Source organism: Mizuhopecten yessoensis, unplaced genomic scaffold (genome assembly GCF_002113885.1).
Source record: "Mizuhopecten yessoensis strain PY_sf001 unplaced genomic scaffold, ASM211388v2 scaffold10945, whole genome shotgun sequence".
NCBI classification, from domain to species: domain Eukaryota; kingdom Metazoa; phylum Mollusca; class Bivalvia; order Pectinida; family Pectinidae; genus Mizuhopecten; species Mizuhopecten yessoensis.
Genome location: NW_018408800.1, coordinates 31,256 through 51,349, shown reverse-complemented (window position 1 = coordinate 51,349; position 20,094 = coordinate 31,256). Strand labels below are relative to the sequence as shown.

At 34.6% G+C, this 20,094-nt stretch overlaps 2 protein-coding genes across 9 annotated transcripts in view; one reads left to right on the top strand and one right to left on the bottom strand.

The window, feature by feature from the left end:
• The first annotated feature begins 884 nt into the window (after positions 1-884).
• Positions 885-14,330, top strand: LOC110463919 (annexin A13-like). Of its 2 annotated transcripts, none has more exons than XM_021518860.1 (15): positions 885-1,127; positions 3,259-3,302; positions 3,449-3,524; positions 4,201-4,244; positions 4,668-4,769; positions 6,459-6,578; positions 6,900-7,161; positions 7,682-7,776; positions 8,434-8,547; positions 9,590-9,680; positions 9,849-9,949; positions 10,310-10,564; positions 11,311-11,386; positions 11,926-12,038; positions 12,997-14,330. In XM_021518860.1, the coding sequence occupies exons 2-15, from the start codon at positions 3,294-3,296 to the stop codon at positions 13,120-13,122; spliced, it is 1,584 nt and encodes a 527-aa protein (XP_021374535.1). In that variant the 5' UTR covers positions 885-1,127; positions 3,259-3,293; the 3' UTR covers positions 13,123-14,330. The 2 variants fall into 2 exon arrangements, with proteins under 2 accessions (XP_021374535.1, XP_021374534.1); XM_021518859.1 differs by having other exon boundaries at positions 885-1,141.
• Positions 14,331-15,509: 1,179 nt separating this feature from the next.
• Positions 15,510-20,094, bottom strand: part of LOC110463922 (protein N-terminal asparagine amidohydrolase-like) — a 28,844-nt gene continuing 24,259 nt past the window's right edge. For all 7 annotated transcript variants that reach the window (XM_021518865.1, XM_021518867.1, XM_021518868.1 and 4 more), the window contains 2 exons: positions 19,540-19,653; positions 15,510-18,477 (listed from right to left, as the gene is read on the bottom strand). In XM_021518865.1, coding sequence (XP_021374540.1) covers positions 18,307-18,477; positions 19,540-19,653 — 285 coding nt within the window. In that variant the 3' untranslated portion in view covers positions 15,510-18,306. The remainder of the gene's footprint in view (positions 18,478-19,539; positions 19,654-20,094) is intronic.

Sequence of the window (20,094 nt, the reverse complement as noted above, 5' to 3'; positions counted from 1 at the left end):
TATTACAAACGTAACACTGGCGTCAGTGGTGAAATATTACAAACGTAACACTGGCGTCAGTGGTGAAATATTACAAACGTAATACTGGCGGCAGTGGTGAAGTATTAAAAACGTAATACTGGCGGCAGTGGTGAAGTATTACAAACGTAACACTGGCGTCAGTGGTGAAATATTACAAACGTAACACTGACGTCAGTGGTGAAATACTACAAACGTAACAATATGATATTCCCTGCATGAATTTTAAAGGACGACAATACCTAACAATATAACCAGGTTTTCATATTTAACATCATTTTTCAATGCTCATGGCTTTACCTTAAACTGTTTACATGGTTATACATGTATGTATATCTTTGTGCAACTTCAAGAGATTTTTATTTACATAGACCAGCAATAGCATTAATTAGATCCTTAGTGCATTGTAGGTTTTACTAAAACAGACAGTTCATCTAGTACTGTATAGCATTACACTATCGTGTAGGCAATTATTAATTAATATACATAAACTTATTACAACTAGAGCTGTTAACGCGTTTTTATACACCTGTACATTTTGTTTTAAAACATAATAAAGCACATTTACATTTTATCAATTATGAAACGAGTATTATTATCCTGGATGGTAGCTACATATATCTACTACGCTGTATTATAATATAAGTATAGAATGTTAACAGCTTACAAGAACCTGTGGTTTTGTTCTCTAATCCTCATTATTGACATTAAGACTTACCTGTGAAGGGATAAGTCCACACTCATTACAGAAAAAAAATCTAGACCTATATTATACCTGGCCGCCAGGTAAAGCGTCTTTGAGACATGCACTCAACACAACATGCTGGGTCCTGTTTGTTTATGCGGAACAACCGGTTTGACCGTTTATAAATGTACAAATTTCGGGTATAAATATTGGTGGACTTGCAAATCTTTATGCAGGCTTTGCGAGGCTTTTTGTCAAGGCTCGCCTGAAAGCAGCATCAGATTACTAGGTTCGACCTTATTTGATACACGAACAACAGTGGTCCGACCGGTTTGACCAACGAAAACGGCCCTAGGTAACCGCACATGCTGGTCACATGGATGTTTGTATCGAAGGACATTAAGCGTCTGGAGGAGATAAACAGGTGCGTATCGCAAGGTAATATCTTTGGTGGTTAACGAGGCAAAACTAATTGTCATGCTCTGAAATCATTTATATCATACATAGTATTGCGTTACACTTACTAAACTAGTTGATTGTGATGACTTGGTACGCTCTTTGAGAGCGCCATGAAAATAGTTTACGTGTCTTAGGTTATTCTCATCTGATGTCACCGTTGCTACGTGTGAATTGAAGATGCCGTTGACAATATATAGCATGTGACATACCTGCTTTAGTATCTGTCTTCAGATCTAATTTAATTTATCGTATAAGTTGAAGCTTTCTGATCAGCTTTTCGTCCTGTAATGCCGTTTGTTTACAAATGTTTGTCACATTGATGTTGTTGTTTTTTGATTAAAAAATACTACCAGTGACTCACCTTACCAGCCAACGAACATATACAACATACAGCTCATTGTCAGACTTATAGCGTGACATGCTTTTATGACATAAGAACAACAGTTTTTATTCTCAAAGATTAAGGAAAAAAATATGAAATTGGACCTTGTACTTTCAAACTGCCCCTAAAAAAGCAGCAATTAGTGATAATTAGAATTTTTAAAAACTACCACCCTGTTAGTTAAAAAAATACATACTTGTCCTCTTTGATGACTTGATTAACTTATTTTGTTGGATTAAGTTATGAGTAATTGAGATAATTGTCATATTTTGCAGGGACTTGATATTTAAATAGTATTTTTTAAAGAACAATGGACTCTGGGTTGCAATACTGATTTAAGGGAGATAACTCTCACACAAATTTCAGGTGTAATAATGTAGGATATGACCTTAAAAAGCCATGTAAGGAGTCCACTCTCTTTCATTAATTCTTTTTTGCAAACATACACAATATATTTGTATTTAAGGAATTAATTTGTCACCTTCTCCTAATTAATTTTAAGAATGATAACAGCATTCCCAAATGCCTATAAATGCATTGTAGATTCTAATTTTTAAATGTATTTTTTTTATCAAAATGCGAAGAAAACTGCCTAAATCTTACTGGACAGGTGTCCTTATACATAGACAGGACATATTTTAATCAAATCCCAAAGTTATTTCCTAAACAAATGTGTAAGGAACTTTTTTCTGAAATTTTGTTGTGGTAAAAAAAAAAAAAAACTTAATGAAAGTATATTTAATGTACATGTGTACAGGATTGACACATGTAGTTACTCCTAGTAAATTGAAGCATGAGAAAAATGTTACAGTTTAAAATTAGAAATTCATGGTAGATGATATACAGTACGTTTGGGTTTTTCATCCTGAAGAACATTGTAAACAGTATATATATGTAATGTCTATGTATCTAATGTATATTTCTACCTTTACTTCTAAATGGTGCTGACCAACTTCAACAATTTGAAGATAAAATGTCAGACGAGGAGAAAACATGGAAAGAGATTGTTTTTAAAAGATACAAGATGGTCTAATTTGCATTTAAAAAGTGACGGTAGAGGGCTGATTTGAATAATTCCGTTGTGGGGCTCGAAATAATGTCAGGTGGGAGTTTATTCCACTCGGGTATAGTTCAAGGGAAGAATGATGTCTTTCTGGTCTGGGTTTTTGAGTGGGGAATTTGATACGAAAACTGGTTGTTTGTTCGGGATTTTCTAACTGTAGGGATTAATCTGTTTGATTTTATGATAGCGACTTTCTGGTTTACAATGTTAGGAAGCATGGTCAGACAATCATCTCTACGTCTATCTGCTAGAGGCCCAGCTATAGGTGGTCCAACATTTCTGACACACTGGAGGTATGATGGTTGTACCTGTGCTTACTGAGCACATAGGTGTGAGGGTCCCATACTGTAAAGGCATACTCAAGTGATGGTCGAACTAATGATTTGTATGCCTGTACTTTGGCTGATGTTGAGCCAATTTTAAGATTTCGTCTTAAAAAGCCTAGTGTAGAATAAGTAAAGAAATAAACTGGGTCCCAAAACTGACCCCTGGGGTACCCCGGAATGGACATCGACAAAATCAGACTTCTCCCCTTCAACTACTACTGTCTGAGTTCTACCAGGAAATATAATTATATATAATTATGTATCATGAAACATGATATTATGTATATTGTAATCAGTGTATCATATGTATGACTTATTTCTACAGGTATCCTGTAGACGTAAAACAAACCATCAAACAAAATGGCCTACGTAAGTAAAATAAATTCTCAAAAATAAAATGATTAATTATCAAAGCAAATTAATTTAAGATATTTTTTTCCAATGATATAGAAAACAAATACACATATATATGATATTATAGAATTTATCGTTTTTCCTTTTGTTTTGATTTACAGTATGGCAATCCCTACCAGAGTAACTACTATGGAGGAGGATTCACCTATGCTAATCCAGCCTACCAAGTCAACTCAGGTATATACAGATTCAACACTCACATAATTAACAATATTATGAATGAGTGATAATTCATGCTTAGCATTGAGCTCACCAACCCCATGTGACAAGACTCTGATGAAACACAAAACTAACTAAGAGGTGTTTTGAAAAACATGGCCGCCATATATGGTTTTAGGACTTTTCAACAATACTGCCTCAAGATATTTACCTCATATGACTTATTTTCCTTTTTTTTGACAGGGTTATGACCCTTGCATTTAAAAATGTCATGCCCAACATATTTTTGCATTTTTTTCTGCAATATCTGAAGATATTCATCCTTTTTCAGTTTTTCACAACATGATAAGCAACTACACTACCGTATTTATCCACAAATAAACCCCCATCTCTAATGAAAATAGATTGACCAAAAGTAGGGAGGGAGCTTAACTGCAAGTGTCCCCCCTGTTCACAAATGCCATCTATCTTGGATATACCACTGTTTACTCTATGACCACTCTATGTATGTGTTAATTAGTTTCCCAGTTTACATAAACATTAAACAAGTGTATTTATTGATGGACATCTTTCTCATTAATTTGATATCTGTTCACTATCAAATTTCTGTCATTCAGTAGCGGATATTTATTGCCTTAGCAATCCTTACATACAGAGTACTAGTTTTTTCACAATAATTATGTTTACATTACAGGGTTTCCTCCACCCCAACAGATGATGATGAACCCATTTGCTGGTGTAAGTATAATTTACTAACATGTAGTATCACCAACTGACCAATGGCTTTTATCTTGTGTTGACCATGACCTGTGTATAGATATGGCCCATAAATGTCATCTCCTATTGATCTGTCGGATGTTGACCCTGAACTTCGTAAACCTCTTGCCCGTAAGTACCATGACTGTTGAACACTGCCATCTTTTAAACGGTGACCTTTCTATACCTTTTGTCGTTAGATGACATCTCTTGTTGGTCAGTCTGATGTTGACCTTAAACTTTGTAAAACTTTGACCATAATTGACCATGACTGCACATTGCCAGATCTGTTGGATGTTGACCTTTGTATACACTACCGCTACCTATTATACAAACAGATGCAGCCCTCTATGAGAGAAGTGATCTCTGTCTTGTTAACCTCAATTACATTCCTACTGTACACAGATGCCATGCCAAATGCAGATGATGCCCCCTACCATACAGACCAACATCACCATCAACACAACATGGAGTACTGATAACTGTTTCCTCGACCTAGCAGAGGAGGTGGGTATTAATCTTTGGATCACTGATAAATCTTTACCTAATTGAAGATAGTTATTTAACTTAATCATTCAATAATGCTGCTTCATTTTTGTTGTCCTTCTTTTGAATATTTTAGTTGAGTAATAATTTTTGATAGCTTGATGCATGCTTCAGATAAAGGAATTGAACAATTTTCTGTTTCGTTTCACAGAGTATAATATATTAGTTTTTGAGATCTCTATTAGCTTAATTAAGCTTTACATTTGAAGGAGGTCTCTGGCTATATGAAAGCTTTCTAGGACGCACTGTTGATATGACCTTTGGAAGACCACTCCCGGTATTTGTATGACCTTTGGAGGAGGTTAAAACTTAATAGTGATATGACCTTTGGAAAAGGTCACAGCTGGTTTGACCTTTGAAGGGGGTCATTGTTGGTAGAACGTTTGAAGGAGGTCACTATTGGTATGACCATTGGAGGTCACTGTTGATATGACCTCTGGAGGTCACTATTGATATGACTTTTGCAGGTCACTTTAGAAGTCACTATTGATTATTGATATGACCTTTAGAAGTCACTATTGATATGACCTATGGAGGTCACTATTGATATGACGTTTGGAAGTCACTATTGATATGACCTTTGGAAGTCACTAATGATATGACCTTTGGAAGTCACTAATGATATGACGTTTGGAAGTCCCTATTGATATGACGTTTGGAAGTCACTATTGATATGACTTTTGCAGGTCACTTTAGAAGTCACTATTGATTATTGATATGACCTTTGGAGGGCACTATTGATATGACGTTTGGAAGTCACTATTAATATGACCTATGGAGGTCACTATTGATATGACCTTTGGAAGTCACTACTGATATGACCTATGGAGGTCACTATTGATATGACCTTTGGAGGTCACTATTGATATGACGTTTGGAAGTCACTATTGATATGACCTTTGGAAGTCACTAGTGATATGACCTTTGGAAGTCACTATTGATATGACGTTGGAAGTCACTATTAATATGACCTTTGGAAGTCACTATTGATATGACCTTTGGAAGTCACTAGTGATATGACCTATGGAGGTCACTTGGTAATTTATAACCTTATAGAGAAGGTTATTTTCAGTATGATCTTTGGAGAAGGCTAGTGTTTGTATGACCATGGGAATAAAGTTACTGGTGGTATGACTTTTGGGATCCATATCTCTGTTGATTTGATCTTGGGGATCAAAGTATCTTTTGGTAACATTGAGGGGTTGGTGTGATTTTAGGGATTGTATTCACTCCATTGGAATGACCTTATAATAAGGTCACTAATTAATGGAAGTAACCTTGTTTTGAACCTTTCCTGGAATTTCAATAAGTACTACTGCAATAGGAGGTACATTTGTCAAGGTCGTTCAATTCTATGCTTGCTACTATGAATCCCATCCTTCAATATTCATTCAATTGTCTGGTCATACTGTTTGAGACATGATACATTCTCCTTCATGTCGATCAAAAGGGTCAGTATTAGGAGCAAAGGAAGTGATTATATAGATAGTGATATATTTAAACCACTGGTTTAGGTTTTTATCTTTCAGAAATTCATTGTTAAATGATATAAATTTGGACTTTTCATCCATTGTAGCATAAAACATAACAAATGTCAGAAAAGTTCCAAAATATGTTTAAAGATTCTGACAGATCTTGCTGTTTTTGTAGGCTGGACTGGCCGATGAGGACGATGAAGAAGATGAGGAGGAATATGAGGAAGACGAGGAAGAGGAGGAAGAAGTCAAGAAGTCACGCAGGAAGATCCGCAAGAAGGCCAAGAAGAAGGCTGTAAGATCAAAGTGAAATTTATAAACTATTATAAAATAATGAAACAGTTACCAGATATACAGGTTTGTAAGGATTATAGAGACCTTAAGAATTAATCATCCAAAATGAGAAAAACTGAAATGTCTAAAAGGATACCAATACGTTAAGATCTGTCTAGATCATGTTTTATCCATAATTGATCAAAGAAATCTTTAGAATAGAACCTAACACTCATCTGTATAGACCATTAAATTTGTAATAAGGAAAGTCACTGTAAAGATATCTCGGAACAAGAGATATATCTGAACTCCTAAGCGTCATTTAGGTTGTAACTGGTTACAGAAAATAGCAGAGAAGATTGCTGGTTTGAGTGACGAACAGCGGGCTGACCTGAAGTCTCGTTATGTAGCCAGACTAAAGGACCACTTAGATAAGTACAACAGTCTGGAGCCCACCACTGGCACGGTTAAGACTTACACCAAATACCAAGAAGACGATCCAGTTGTTGTCTTCATGCAGGAGTTTGATGGTACATCTGCTGGAGGGGAAAGATGGGACTCAGAATATGACTGTATATACCTCGATGCAGCTATGGATGGACTTGGTAAATTCTAGAGAAAAAAAATGTTTTGTGTGTGATATTACTAAAGTAAAATAAATACAAAATAAGTCAGGTGAAAAGGAAGAAGAAAGATATGTGAAATTTGACTCAAAGCATGACAATATTTGACCAACTTATCTCAGTTGGTTATAATTGGTGAAGATCAAGTTTAGTGTAATGTTTTATGATGTGGCCTGGTTTCAATACGAGGCCCAGATGTATGAAACCATTCTCATGCTCATGCAAGAATTTGTGCACAATCCAACTTTCTTGTATAAAATCATACAAAGTTGAAAATGGTGCTTGACTTCAAATTCCGCCAAATCATTAATAAAATGTGAAATTTAAATAAGTTTCTCAGTCTCCAGATTGAGGAAACGGGCACAGAATCCGAGTTGGAACATGAGAGCAGTTTTTCATTAATATCTTGCCCTGATCTGGCTGTTGCAATGATTATCAAGGAGTTATATACTAACACACACATCTAGCCTAATTGTATTGAAAGCTATTATCTTGTTCTCAGGTACAAATGAGGATGCAATTATACATGTAATCACAGCCCGAACTAACTCACAAAGACAGGAGCTGAAGAAAAAATTCAAGACTGCTTATGGCACAGTAAGTATAAAATGACTGTTTGTGCATAGACAGACATGTAAGGTTTTATAAGAATCATATGGGGTCACTACAAGCTTACCTCATTTACATAGTTATAACGATATCCTTCTGCCGATTGGAATTGATCCACAAAACTGGCCATATCTTACAATTAAAATTAAAGCTTCAAATTACATTTTTTTGTAATATCATACGAAGGTAGCCTTTGAAATCCGTACGAGTGTTTTCTACTTAAAAGCAAGGTTTTTATATGACTGTAAACACCATTGTTATGTAATGCCAGAGCTTTTCTTTTAAATTTGGGATGGGGCTTTNGGAAATAAACAAGGGAAGGAATTTTTCAGAAGTATAATGCAATTATTGGGAAACAGGCTTATTATACATATGACATAATTTCAGTTAGGAATAGGGCCCATTATTACCCCCAAAAAGCCACAGAAAAAAGCGCGGAATTCGCCTTTTATTGTGTATTATGTAATAATAGTTGTCTCAGGAAACAACTGTATATAACTGGATGTCTTTTTAATAATGACTAGTTCATTCACTCTATCATTAAGATGTTATACAAGCAAATTCCTCGATTTAAATTGTAGGAAATACATGAGTGTAAGGCATAATCAGTGTCTCACAAGAAATTGGTGTATTTTTGTTGCTTAGGACCTGGTTGAGCGCCTGAAATCAGAACTGAGCGGAAACCTGAAGGAGTGTGTTATGGCTCTGTTCGTGAGTCCGGAGGAGTATGATGCCTGGTGTGTGAGGAACGCTATATATGTAAGTAATACATGTACAGGTCACTTGTGTAAGAAACATATTGTTGGACAATTGATGTGTGAGGAATTCTAATGCAATAGGTAATATACATGTATCATATCTCACTTAAAATTAATTTTATTCTACAAATTAAATGACAAATGGATCAGGCACAGGCATTGCCTATTAAAGCTCTTTCTAGATGGGAAGACCTAGGGAAAAGACAGATTTTAAGTTCTTGAACTTGTGTCTAATTCTTTTTATGTTTTGCCATTAGCCATTAGAATATGTATAAATGAAGTGAATATATCATACTAACAAATAGTAGTAATATTTTGCAAACACTAAATGTGCATAACAGCAATATTAACTGTCATTGTTGCAGGCAAATAGGGTAAAACCTCAAAATATGGTCTGAAATGATTGTATAGACAAAATTCACCCCAGAGCACTTCTTTTGACACGTATGTAGTGTTTTATGTAAGGTACAAACAGTTACTTGCAGTGTACGTGCAGTGCCACCATAGAGGATTGTCATCATATCATACATGGACATGTAATGACACTAAAAAAGTATACATCTTTATGATGTCATTATGTCAATGAAGTATATACTTCTTTCAAAATTGTCACATGATGTCCTTGTTTCACTGCATGTCCATGTATTACAATTTACCTGTCAATTTACCTGTCCATGCATTACAATTTATTTGTCCATGTGTTACAATTTACCTGTCCATGCATTACAATTTACCTGTTCATGTGTTACAATTTACCTGTCCATGTATTACAATTTACCTGTCCATGTATTGCAATTTACCTGTCCATGTATTACAATTTACCTGTCCATGTATTACAATGTATTACAATTTACCTGTCCATGTATTACAATTTACCTGTCCATGTGTTACAATTTACCTGTCCATGCGTTGCTTAATCACTTTGCATCAAGGTGAAGCAACTGTTTTGAAATTGCTATGCATCAGGGTGAAGTAACTGTTTGTACCTTACTTGAAACACAATGATAACAATTTACATTAGTGACCGATGTTTGTTGTTGCAGGGTTTAGGAACAGATGACTCTGTTTTGTGCGAGATCATGTTTTCACGCACCAATCCTCAGATTAAAGCTATGGTGGAGGCATACAAAGATGGTAAGCTTAACTGTCACAACTAAGAAACACATACAGTACCTATACACTCTATCGATATTTGCTTACATTTTCTCCTTTAAAGTTTCTTGCACAAATTGGCTTTTGTTTCTCTGAAGCTGTTATTTAAGGAATTAATAAATCACAGGTGTGCCGTCTTTGTTACTGTAGTTGCTTTCCCTGACCTGAAAGCCCCAGAGAATGCACTAGAGGAAGACATTGAAGGTGACACATCTGGAGACTACAAACGTCTACTGATATCGGCAAGCCAGGTATAAACCCTGAAATGTTCCTAATTGTCCGATGTGTATTCCTTTGACATTTTCTCAAAAATATCAATGATCTTGCATATATCCCCAAACTCATGTACTATGTCATCAATACACAAAATCTGAACTCAAAGACAACACAAGGCACCCACAAAAAAAAAAAAAACTGAAGATGAAACCAAGTGTGTGGAATGGTCAGTATTTTTTTACACCACATTTAATTTGGCACAAAACAAACTTGGTACAAAGCCCAGGGCCACTAACCTGTTTATCAGGCTAAAATGTGTTGCTTTATCTCTGATATTGATGAAATTTGTATATCCATCACAACATGTGTATAATTACAACATTTTAATTCCTTAGGGTAATCGTGACATTATTGACCTTGGGAGCCTGGAGGAGGCTGTGGAGGAAGTGAAGAATGAACTGGACATGCCCACAGGAATGTTTGCAGTCAACCATGATAAGTTGGTGAACGTGGGTAGGGCAGAGCGTGATGCCAAGAAGTTATTTGAAGCAGGTCAGGATAGCTGGGGCACAGATGAGGAGACCTTCAATCGAATCTTTTCCATACGTGACCCGTACCAGCTCCGGAGGACTTACTCTGAATACGTCAAGGTCAGCTCACGTACATGGGTATACCATAGCCAAAGTTAAAACATAAAATATACCAAATCCCATGTAATTAATTTCTCAAAATGTGAAGAAGTAAGCTAGGATATACTTTAATCCAGTTGTCAGTCAATCTGTCAGTCTTTTTCTGTCTAGAGACAGAATTTTGTCTGGACAACTCATCCTACAGTTTTTATCTAAAAAAATTGAATTGTTACAGATACTTGCACCACCCTTTGAAGTTTTGCCCCATTGTTTATGATCTTTCATTTAGTTACCCTTATGGGATTTATGTCCCATTCGTGAAATCTTTAGTTATAATAATGTATAAGTGTTGTTCATTCTGATTTACCTGATGTTATAGCCATAATAATGCTTGTAAAACTTTTAAATAGACTTATTTAAGTTTGCTACAAATTTGTTCACTTGATATTAAACTGTTCATTGCACTGGACTAATTCTTATTGGGGAGGAGGATATACGTTAGCCTTTGACTGACAGTTCTAGTTTTAAATCATTATACATACAAAATGTCATCACTCTTTAAGGATAAACATTCTGTAAAAAAGCATAAATGGGGAGGCTGATTGAATTTTACAATTTTGTGAAATTAAGAATTGCCAATAATTTGAAAATAATTTGAAAAACACAGGTTTCCAAAGATGGCTGTAACTTTATATTTCTTATCATTTTCATATGGCACGGTGTTCACTGGTGTACATTTCTTCAAAAATTTATATTTTTAACTTTAGTTATCCCAGTGTGACATTGAGAATGCAGTCGATGATGAAACGTCTGGGGATTTCAAGATGGCATTATACACTTTGGGTAAGTAATTATCCCCAATAAGTACTAACTACAAAGTAAGCTTTGCATTCTGTCCACCTGTGCAGTCCATCAGTATATCATTTTGTTCAGTGCATTTCTCATGATCTCTGTCTCCTACAATTGACAAATTTTGCACGCTAGTATCTCATAGGATGGGGTAGTGGTAATTTGCATTCTGAAATCAGGTACTGCACATGTATTTTGTCCCAGTACTTACAGAGTTATACCTCTTTGTTCACTGTGCATATGCGTGGCTATCTACATATATGTATGCATTGCTGTGTCTAATTACGAAATAGTTCATTTGTACAACATGTTATCATGCATATATATATATACATATATCAGTATCTTCATATACATGCATGCACCTGTCCATCCTGTCATAATTTAGATATATGAATGCATGTACATGTACCTCATGTTACACATTTTCATGTGTCTGAGTGTTGGAAATAAAATCTGAAAATCTGAAATCTGAAGCAAATGATTTGAAACACCAGAGGTTATTCCACCTTATTTATTTTGACCTTTCACAGTAATGTGTATCAAGTTTCCTCCACGTTACTTTGCCAAGAGATTGATAATGACGATGAAAGGATTGGGCACAGCAGACTCCGACCTCATCAGGATCATCGTCTCCCGCTCTGAGGTAAGCTTTGTCGATCACTTCCTTCTCTTTAAGTAATTTTTGACGACATGTGAGGTTTTAAGGTTGAAATAGGTATTTATATCTACATGTATGTGCTGTTGAGTTGAAAATGTATGGAAGGGTTGCGGCTACAAAACCATGTCATACTATTCTATAATGACTGGCTGTCAAACATCTAACAGTGTATAGTTCTGGAGGCATATCCTGTATATACCCCTGAAGTCAACTTAGTATCCCAATAAACTATGGTGTCCTGGAGTCAAAGTATCCCGAGTCAAGTATAGTAATCTGGAGTTCAATATAGTGTCCCGAGTCAAGTATAGTAATCTGGAGTTCAATATAGTGTCCCAACAGTCCCAGAGTCAAGTGTGGTATATAGTAGGAGTAAGGTTCAATTTAAAAGTGGTCAAGTGTGACCTTTGACCTTAATTGATGCTCCAAGATTTAAGGGCCAGGGCCCGTATTCATGAAACCGTTCCCATGCTCAAGCATAGATTTTGTGCTCAAACCAACCTTCTTGTAACTCACTTAAATCATAGCAAACGATCGAATAGTCAAATGTTTTTCTTGAAGATGGTATATATGGCTTTAAGTCTTTTCAACATTTTTCCAAAATAATTTATTAATTTATAACTGAAACAAGAAATAAGTCTTGAGCTCAAAATCCATGCTTGAGCATGAGAACAGTTTCATGAATACGGGCCCTGAACAAGATTTATTTATTAGAAGAGGAACCAGAGGAAGAACTAAAACCTGAGTATGAAAAAAATGTCTCCATTTTTGTGAAAGGGAGATGGAAGAAAAAAGATGAAATATGGGAGACAATAGTTGTCTTGAACAAGATTCTGTTTACGATCAGACTACCAGATTTCAACTGAACATTCCTAACACTTGGATTAAAATTCTTGAGCAGGTTATTTTCCATGGAATAACAAATTGTACATATTTTTGTTTACAGATCGACATGGAGCAAATCAAGGCTGCCTTCCTAGAGGAGACCAAACAGACACTTTGGAATTGGATTAACGACGACTGTAGTGGGGACTACAAAAAACTGCTCCAGGGCATTGTGGGAAGAGACTAACTGACCTTTGATAGGTCACCAATCATCAAGAACATAAGTTTCTAAGGAGGAGGATCATTAATTGACCTTCCAATGAAAAAAATTGATTGACTGACCTTTAATGATGAGTGTAATTTAGTTGACCTTTCAATGTGAATCTGTACAAAATATTCATTTATATTTACCAGATATGCAATATGTATGACAGTTCCCAAACTTTTATTTAAATCTGAGTATTCTTTCTCATAGTTTTAGATTGGATATATACAGCAAGTGAATGGGACAATCTTTAACCAAATATCGGCAATTAATTGAAATTATTCTGACACACATTCCATTAGATGTTAGAATTAACTCATTCACACCTGAAGACACATTTGAACTCTTCCAATTCAAAGGTTGGAATGGTTCATTTTGAAATTTCAGGGTTGAATTAGTTAACTGTTGTTTGTATTTTGTAATCTAGCAGCACCAGTGTCAAGCCTGAAGTACCAACACCTGCACATGTATTCTTTAAGCATTCTTTCTTTTAACGTAGAAATTGAATTTCATCTTTTAGATACTTTACTGTTTTTTATTGTCCAAGTATGTAATGTATATGTATTTCCTTTGCATTTTTGATTGCAATTCATTCTTTGACACTGCTGGGATTGTAAGATGCTAGCTGTGAGCGCCTCAATTGCAGCACCGGCTGTATGCTCCCCAGGAAGTTGCAAAAAAAGATATTGGCTGGTTGCATTGCACAGGCCCAATAATGACGGATAATAATCTGTGAACTGCTTCAAGAAGACCTACGACGTCCTAGATTGTGATATAGGGGTATATAAGAAACTCAAATTATCATTTTTACTAAATGGATAAAAATTTAACTGCAGCAAAAAAATGTCTGTATACAGTAATTAGTTTTGCATTCACATGCAAACTTTCAAATTAAAATCAACATTATGCTTTTTTTAAAATTTATATTTTACTTATTTTGTCTATTTCACATCTTTATATTTGATCTAGTCAGTTGAATTATAAAATTAACTACAAATGAAAAATTATACATAAAGTATATTGCTGAAGAGTCGGTTAAGGCCAAAAATATTTTTAAATAACATGTACATGTAGGTGGATGTTTTAGATATCTGAATTAAGTCAAAGTTGCAATGTTATGAAATTTGAAAAGAAAATTCAAAATGCACTTTTCATAGATCCTATATAAATATATATATTGTCAGCATTATTTGAAGAATATCTTAAAACTTTATACAAATGTATTATATTTAAGTCCTTCAAAAAGGTTTGTTATATTTATACTTATCTGTCATTTTAATGTACATTCATAGTTTTTTGGGGTTTTTTTTGGAAAAGAAAATGTATATTTGAAATTGAAGATTATTATTTTTTGTTTTTATGAAATTGTTGACAAAGTTTATTTGTAAAGAAAATTTAAAGTTTTTGATAGGTTTTAGATTTTGAAATGCATTAATTTGCACAGAAAGTATTTCATTCTAAAATTGTCATTGAAAACATATTTTTAAGAATAATCGTTCAGTTATAGTGCTCTGAATTAATTCACAACCTCAATTTGCATAATAAATGTATACACAATAGATGTGACTGTGATAGTGCTTGTTGTTGATTCTGTCCTGATAAAGGTATGTACTTCAGTTTATTTTTTCACATTGTATTGATATTGATATACATAGTGCTATCAGCACAGTAAATATATATACACTTTATATGTAAGTAGGATTCTACACCTACTCTCTGCCAAATATCTCTTTTGTCCTTTATGAATTTCAATAAATTTCCATGTCTACACTTTTCTTTGTGTGTTTGTTTCATCATTTTAAACATGACACTTGAATATTTAATTCAGTTAGGGTACACAGATATTTTTTGATTGAACAGTACTTTATTCAATAATAGAATCTGTGATGCATACATTTTCAAATGGATGTGAAAAACAAGTTAAATGGTTTACAACTTACTCTCCCAACACATACTAAAGGAAAGGTAACTTCATGTACAGGTTCATGCATCATGATATACATGTATCTAATCTGAAGTCCAAATCTGAATACTGGTTATCTGTTACAAAGTCTGGTAATTCCAGGGGTTAGGCTCACTTATACTTCTAGCAAAATCGAAGGCTCTGTGTGCACCACCTTGTGGACGAGACGAGAAGACTAGTTCAATCCTTTGATGTTCATCAAACGAATCACATCTGAGCGTAACGTTAAATTGAGTTTACAGTTTTACTAGTCTCCACTGCTGTACAATTAAAGAATGATACTTAAATTGATTACTGTTGGTAATTCTTGGAGTGTTGTAGTGAAGTGCTATCTTAAATGTATATACACTGTACATATACAATATTTAGTATGTACATATACCCTCAAAGTAAACTCAATTGAATAAATATAAAAGCAAAAAGACTGGTTTTTTTTTCATTATTTATTTAGTTCACAACAATTGTTATATATTTGTATAATGATCACCCACAGCTTGGTTCAAGGATCAGAGATAGCAAGCTCAATCAACACTACCAAAATACTACCAACCATGTGTAACTGGGACAAGATTTCTATGTCTTTATTTCCTTAGGCCAAAAAAACTATGTAAATATATGTCTCAGGTATGGTCGGGATTGATTTTTATATCATTATCTTTTCCCCCCTTTTTTGTGGGGTGATTTAAGAAATAACAAAAATTACCAAACATATTTTTAGGTCTTTTAAATAATAATATGGGATTTAAATTTGGTTTTGATGCCTGCCTATGAAGTAGAGCGGGTATATATATAGTTGCCTTGTCAATCAGTTTGTTTGCATCCAGTGGACAACTTATCCCAACACTTGGAGTACTTTTGAGTGAGATAAAATTGCTAGGGTTGGTCGGGGTACCTGAAACAAATTGTTGTTTTGCCTCATCACATACAGCTTTGTTTTATATAGAAAGTTTACCTTCTGTTAACTGCAGATATTGCAGTAGAATGGGGTGGGGGATAACTAGGACGGGTTTTTGATATTTTGATTTGTATCAAGATAAAACTAGGAGCAAATGGTTTTACAAGAAAAAAAAACTCTGTTTACTGTCAATCTGGCTGGGACGTTTTTGATGTTTTAAATTGATTCATAAACAACAAAGAAATAAAATGAGAAATCAACAACATAAAACCTTTGATCTTTTCAAGCCAGAAAACAATGATTGCGTAAAGGGTCAAACATTTCAAAACATGTGATAAAAGAAAAAAAAACGGGTTTATACCCATTTTTCTTCGTCACTTATCATGGTCTAAAAGGTTTCACCATCGAACCATCAAATCTTCTTAACATTTCCTTCTATTACACTTGATCATCACACTGTCATGAGTTAAAAGAGAAGAGTCACATAATAAATGTTAAGACTTAGGCTTGAACAGCACACATAACAAAATATTTTGATTGTTAATATATTTACAGGAAAACGTAACAATTAAATAAATATTGTTAAAATCAACCAAGACGGTTTAGGCTATAACATACATTCAGCTGTCATGAAAAAAAAAGAACTTTTTTGAAAGAAGCTACGCTAATGAAAACTAATTCTTTTGTCACACAACTAGTTGTAACTTACAATCAGCATGATGTATCAAGCTGCAGTATGGATGAGTGACGCAAAACATAAAGGCCTTGTTTTATTTTTATCTTTTTTTTTTTACCTTTCAACAAGAGACTTCATTCAAAACAAGGTGAACAGTATTATAAACAGTGTACATATAGCAGTTAATAATGGTAAGTATACGTGGGCGAAATCAATGCTGGCCATATTATATGAAAAAAACAAGGAAAAATAATTTAGAGTGAAAATATTGATTCATCAGCAGAAAAAAATAGGATAAATTAAATAAATGGAGGTAATGTACAATTCAAAATTTTCAGTAACTCAAAACTTATCATAATTATATATACATGTAACTATGCTGTTACATAAAACATTCAAAATAATATGTGATCATTTACACTTCATAATATATCTTTGTCATACCATAAACAACATTGCATAGGTGATGTTATTATATATATTTATACAGAGGACATTTAACCCAGACAATTTGATTTCCAGACATTAACACGATTTTTTTGGGGGGAGCAGCGGGGAGGGATGAGCATTTTCTGGGACTCTCCTCCCTATGTCAAGCTTACATCTCTGCAAAAGATTTTTTTTTTTAGAACCCTTGGAGGAGGGGAGACTATTCCAAAATGACATTCCTGGGCCTGATGCAGAGCAACCCGTTTGTCCGTTTAAAAATATAACAATTTTGGGTATAAATCTTTGTGGACCTGCAAACTTTTCTACAGGCCTTGCAAGGCTTTGTCAAGGCTCCCCTGAAAGCAGCATCAGATTACCACAATGTAGGTCCGAACTTATTTCATAAACAAACAACTCTGATCCAACCGGTTCAACCCTTTGGATCGTGATAAACGAAAGCGGCCCAGTATACATACTGCAACAAATGTCACCTTCTCCAAATGCCTCCACTAGGAGTCAAACCTGGGTCTTCTGATTATCTAGTCAATTTTTTGACCGATTTAAGCAAATTCAGTTACAAGCAAATGGAAAGTTCACTAATGTGACATACTCTTTCTCTAAGGAAAGACCTCATTCTGAAGGCTTCTTTAAGTAGGACCATTTTTGTGACAGCAAAGTTGAGGAGATGATCATACACAATACCCATGTCTCTAGCAGGCGTCAAAGTAACAAAGGTAACTTTTTCCACATGCCTCCTGCTGCAAGGAGGTGAACCCACCAGGCTTCTATTCATGTGCTCAACTGATTGAGCTTAAGATAAACCATGCCTATAACAAGCAACTAGATAGTTTCCCACTGTGACAATACATATAAAAGTTCACTAATATTTCGGATTATCAACAGCATTTTTTTTTAAAGTTTTACGGTTATCATAATTTACCCCTACAGCTATCAAGAAGGAAAAGTGAATTAAGATTTAGTGATAACATAATTTTGTGCATTTGAATAAGTGAAAAATGCACTAAAAGATGATAAATGCTAAAACAATACTATAAGAGTATGTCTCTTTTGAGAAAAGTTTGTTCAATAAATAATGACCATTTTCGCACTATTACAGATCAAGGTAGACAACTCGTTAGTTCTAGATTACAATGGTTATGATAAAGTTCGTTCTCAATAATACATCCACACACTCATTTCCTATCACGAGTCTGACACCGGTTTCCACTTCTTGTTCTCCAGTTTGTAACAGCGAGGCTTTTCGTCCTTGAAGATTGTTTTCATAGGCTGAGGGTGCTCCTTAATCTGCAACAAGGCTGCCCGCACATGGTCCTCAAAGTGAGCCGGCTCCTGTGCTGGGGAGGTTGACAGGTGCTACAAACATTTAATTACATGATTGTTGCAGTTCTTAATTCTGTTGGAAAATTGCCAGACAAAATCACTGGGCATTGAATAGTTGAATATGAGAATTTTTAAAAATAAATGACAGTATATATACACGTACATGTACCTGGCAGTTATTTTGATTTTTTTCTTAGATTGTTATTAAATCTTAATATAAGTTAGTGATTTTTTCTAATACAAAATTGTGTACAAGTTTATGCAAAGATGAATGTCCTATCAAATTTTAACTTAAATAAAAACGAACAAATGAACACCCCCTAATCAGGAAGTCAACAATATACTTTCTTACATTGAAATAAGATCTGCATCATTCTAAGAGTGGTTAGCTGACATGCTATAAAAAATGTAGGAGAAAATCTCCAGACAAAAAATCAAATACTGAAATGAACAAAGGGCAATAACTTTTGCAAAAATCGTTGAATCAAAATTCTTTTAAGGGAGACACAACTTCATATCATGGTTATATTGTATACCCAGTTTCAAAGAGATCCGTGGAAAAATGTAGGAGGAGATTGCCGGACAAAAATCAAATACTGAAAAAAACAAAGGGCAATAACTTTTGCAAACATTGTCGAATCAAAATTCTTTTAAGGAAACACGACAACATATCATGATTATTTAGCCTACTAAGTTTCAAAGAGATCTGTTGAAAAATATAGGAGATCGACCGACAAAAATCAAATACTGAAATAAACAAAGGGCAATAACATTTGGAAAAATTGTTGAATCAAAATTGTTTAAGGGAGACACAACTTCATATCATGATTATGATGTATACCAAGTTTCAAAGAGATTGGTCGAAAAATGTAGGAGGAGATTGCCGGACAAACAAAAGTTTACGCCGGCCAGCTAGCCGGCCAGACAACCCCATACCATAATACTCCCGTCAAATTTGACAGGCGTATAAGAACTGGTCAAATGTGATGCTCTACACAAGCATTTTGCTCCAAACCTTGGTCATGTGTCTGTAAGGCAACATTTGATGTTTTGGGTTGTTCCATCATGGTGTCATAGCAGAGTGTTTTTTATTACCTCTCGAATGAAGTTTTTGGGTAGTCCACACAGAAGATCAATTTCGTCCATAGTCGAATAGTTGAAGGGACCAATAGTCAGTATGTTACGCTTTGGGTCGTATATATTGATAACCTAAAGAGGAGAAAACAGAATATATACATGTTTATATATAGGTCTCATAAGTCATATAACGACAATCCAATGTGGGCCCTGGATCCGAACAAATAAATGTTCATTGGATGCATATAATTTAAATTCCGGTAGATGTATTGTCAAATTTTCCGTTTGAAGACAGAAACATGAACACTTACATATCACAACATATAACATAGATAAAAAGCCACTATGAAACAATACCAAAACATAACAAGGTTACCGCGAGCGGTATATAATACGCCCATCACACATTGAATGAGCAGTTGTTTGTATGATTGAAATATATGAAGTATTTGTGAGTAATTGATATTAAAAGAGAAATCATTCAACATAACTGGTAGATCAATGAGTGCAATACAACATCATGGAACGCATGCATCGCATTAATGAAACCAAGGGTAATAACTCCAGTAATTA

What these genes read in the sequence shown, in the direction of transcription:
- LOC110463919 (XM_021518860.1), top strand. An exon ending in TCCTCGACCTAGCAGAGGAG is followed by an intron (nt 4,770 to 6,458) that starts GTGGGTATTAAT and finishes CTGTTTTTGTAG; the next exon opens with GCTGGACTGGCCGATGAGGA. An exon ending in GGTGGAGGCATACAAAGATG is followed by an intron (nt 9,681 to 9,848) that starts GTAAGCTTAACT and finishes TTGTTACTGTAG; the next exon opens with TTGCTTTCCCTGACCTGAAA.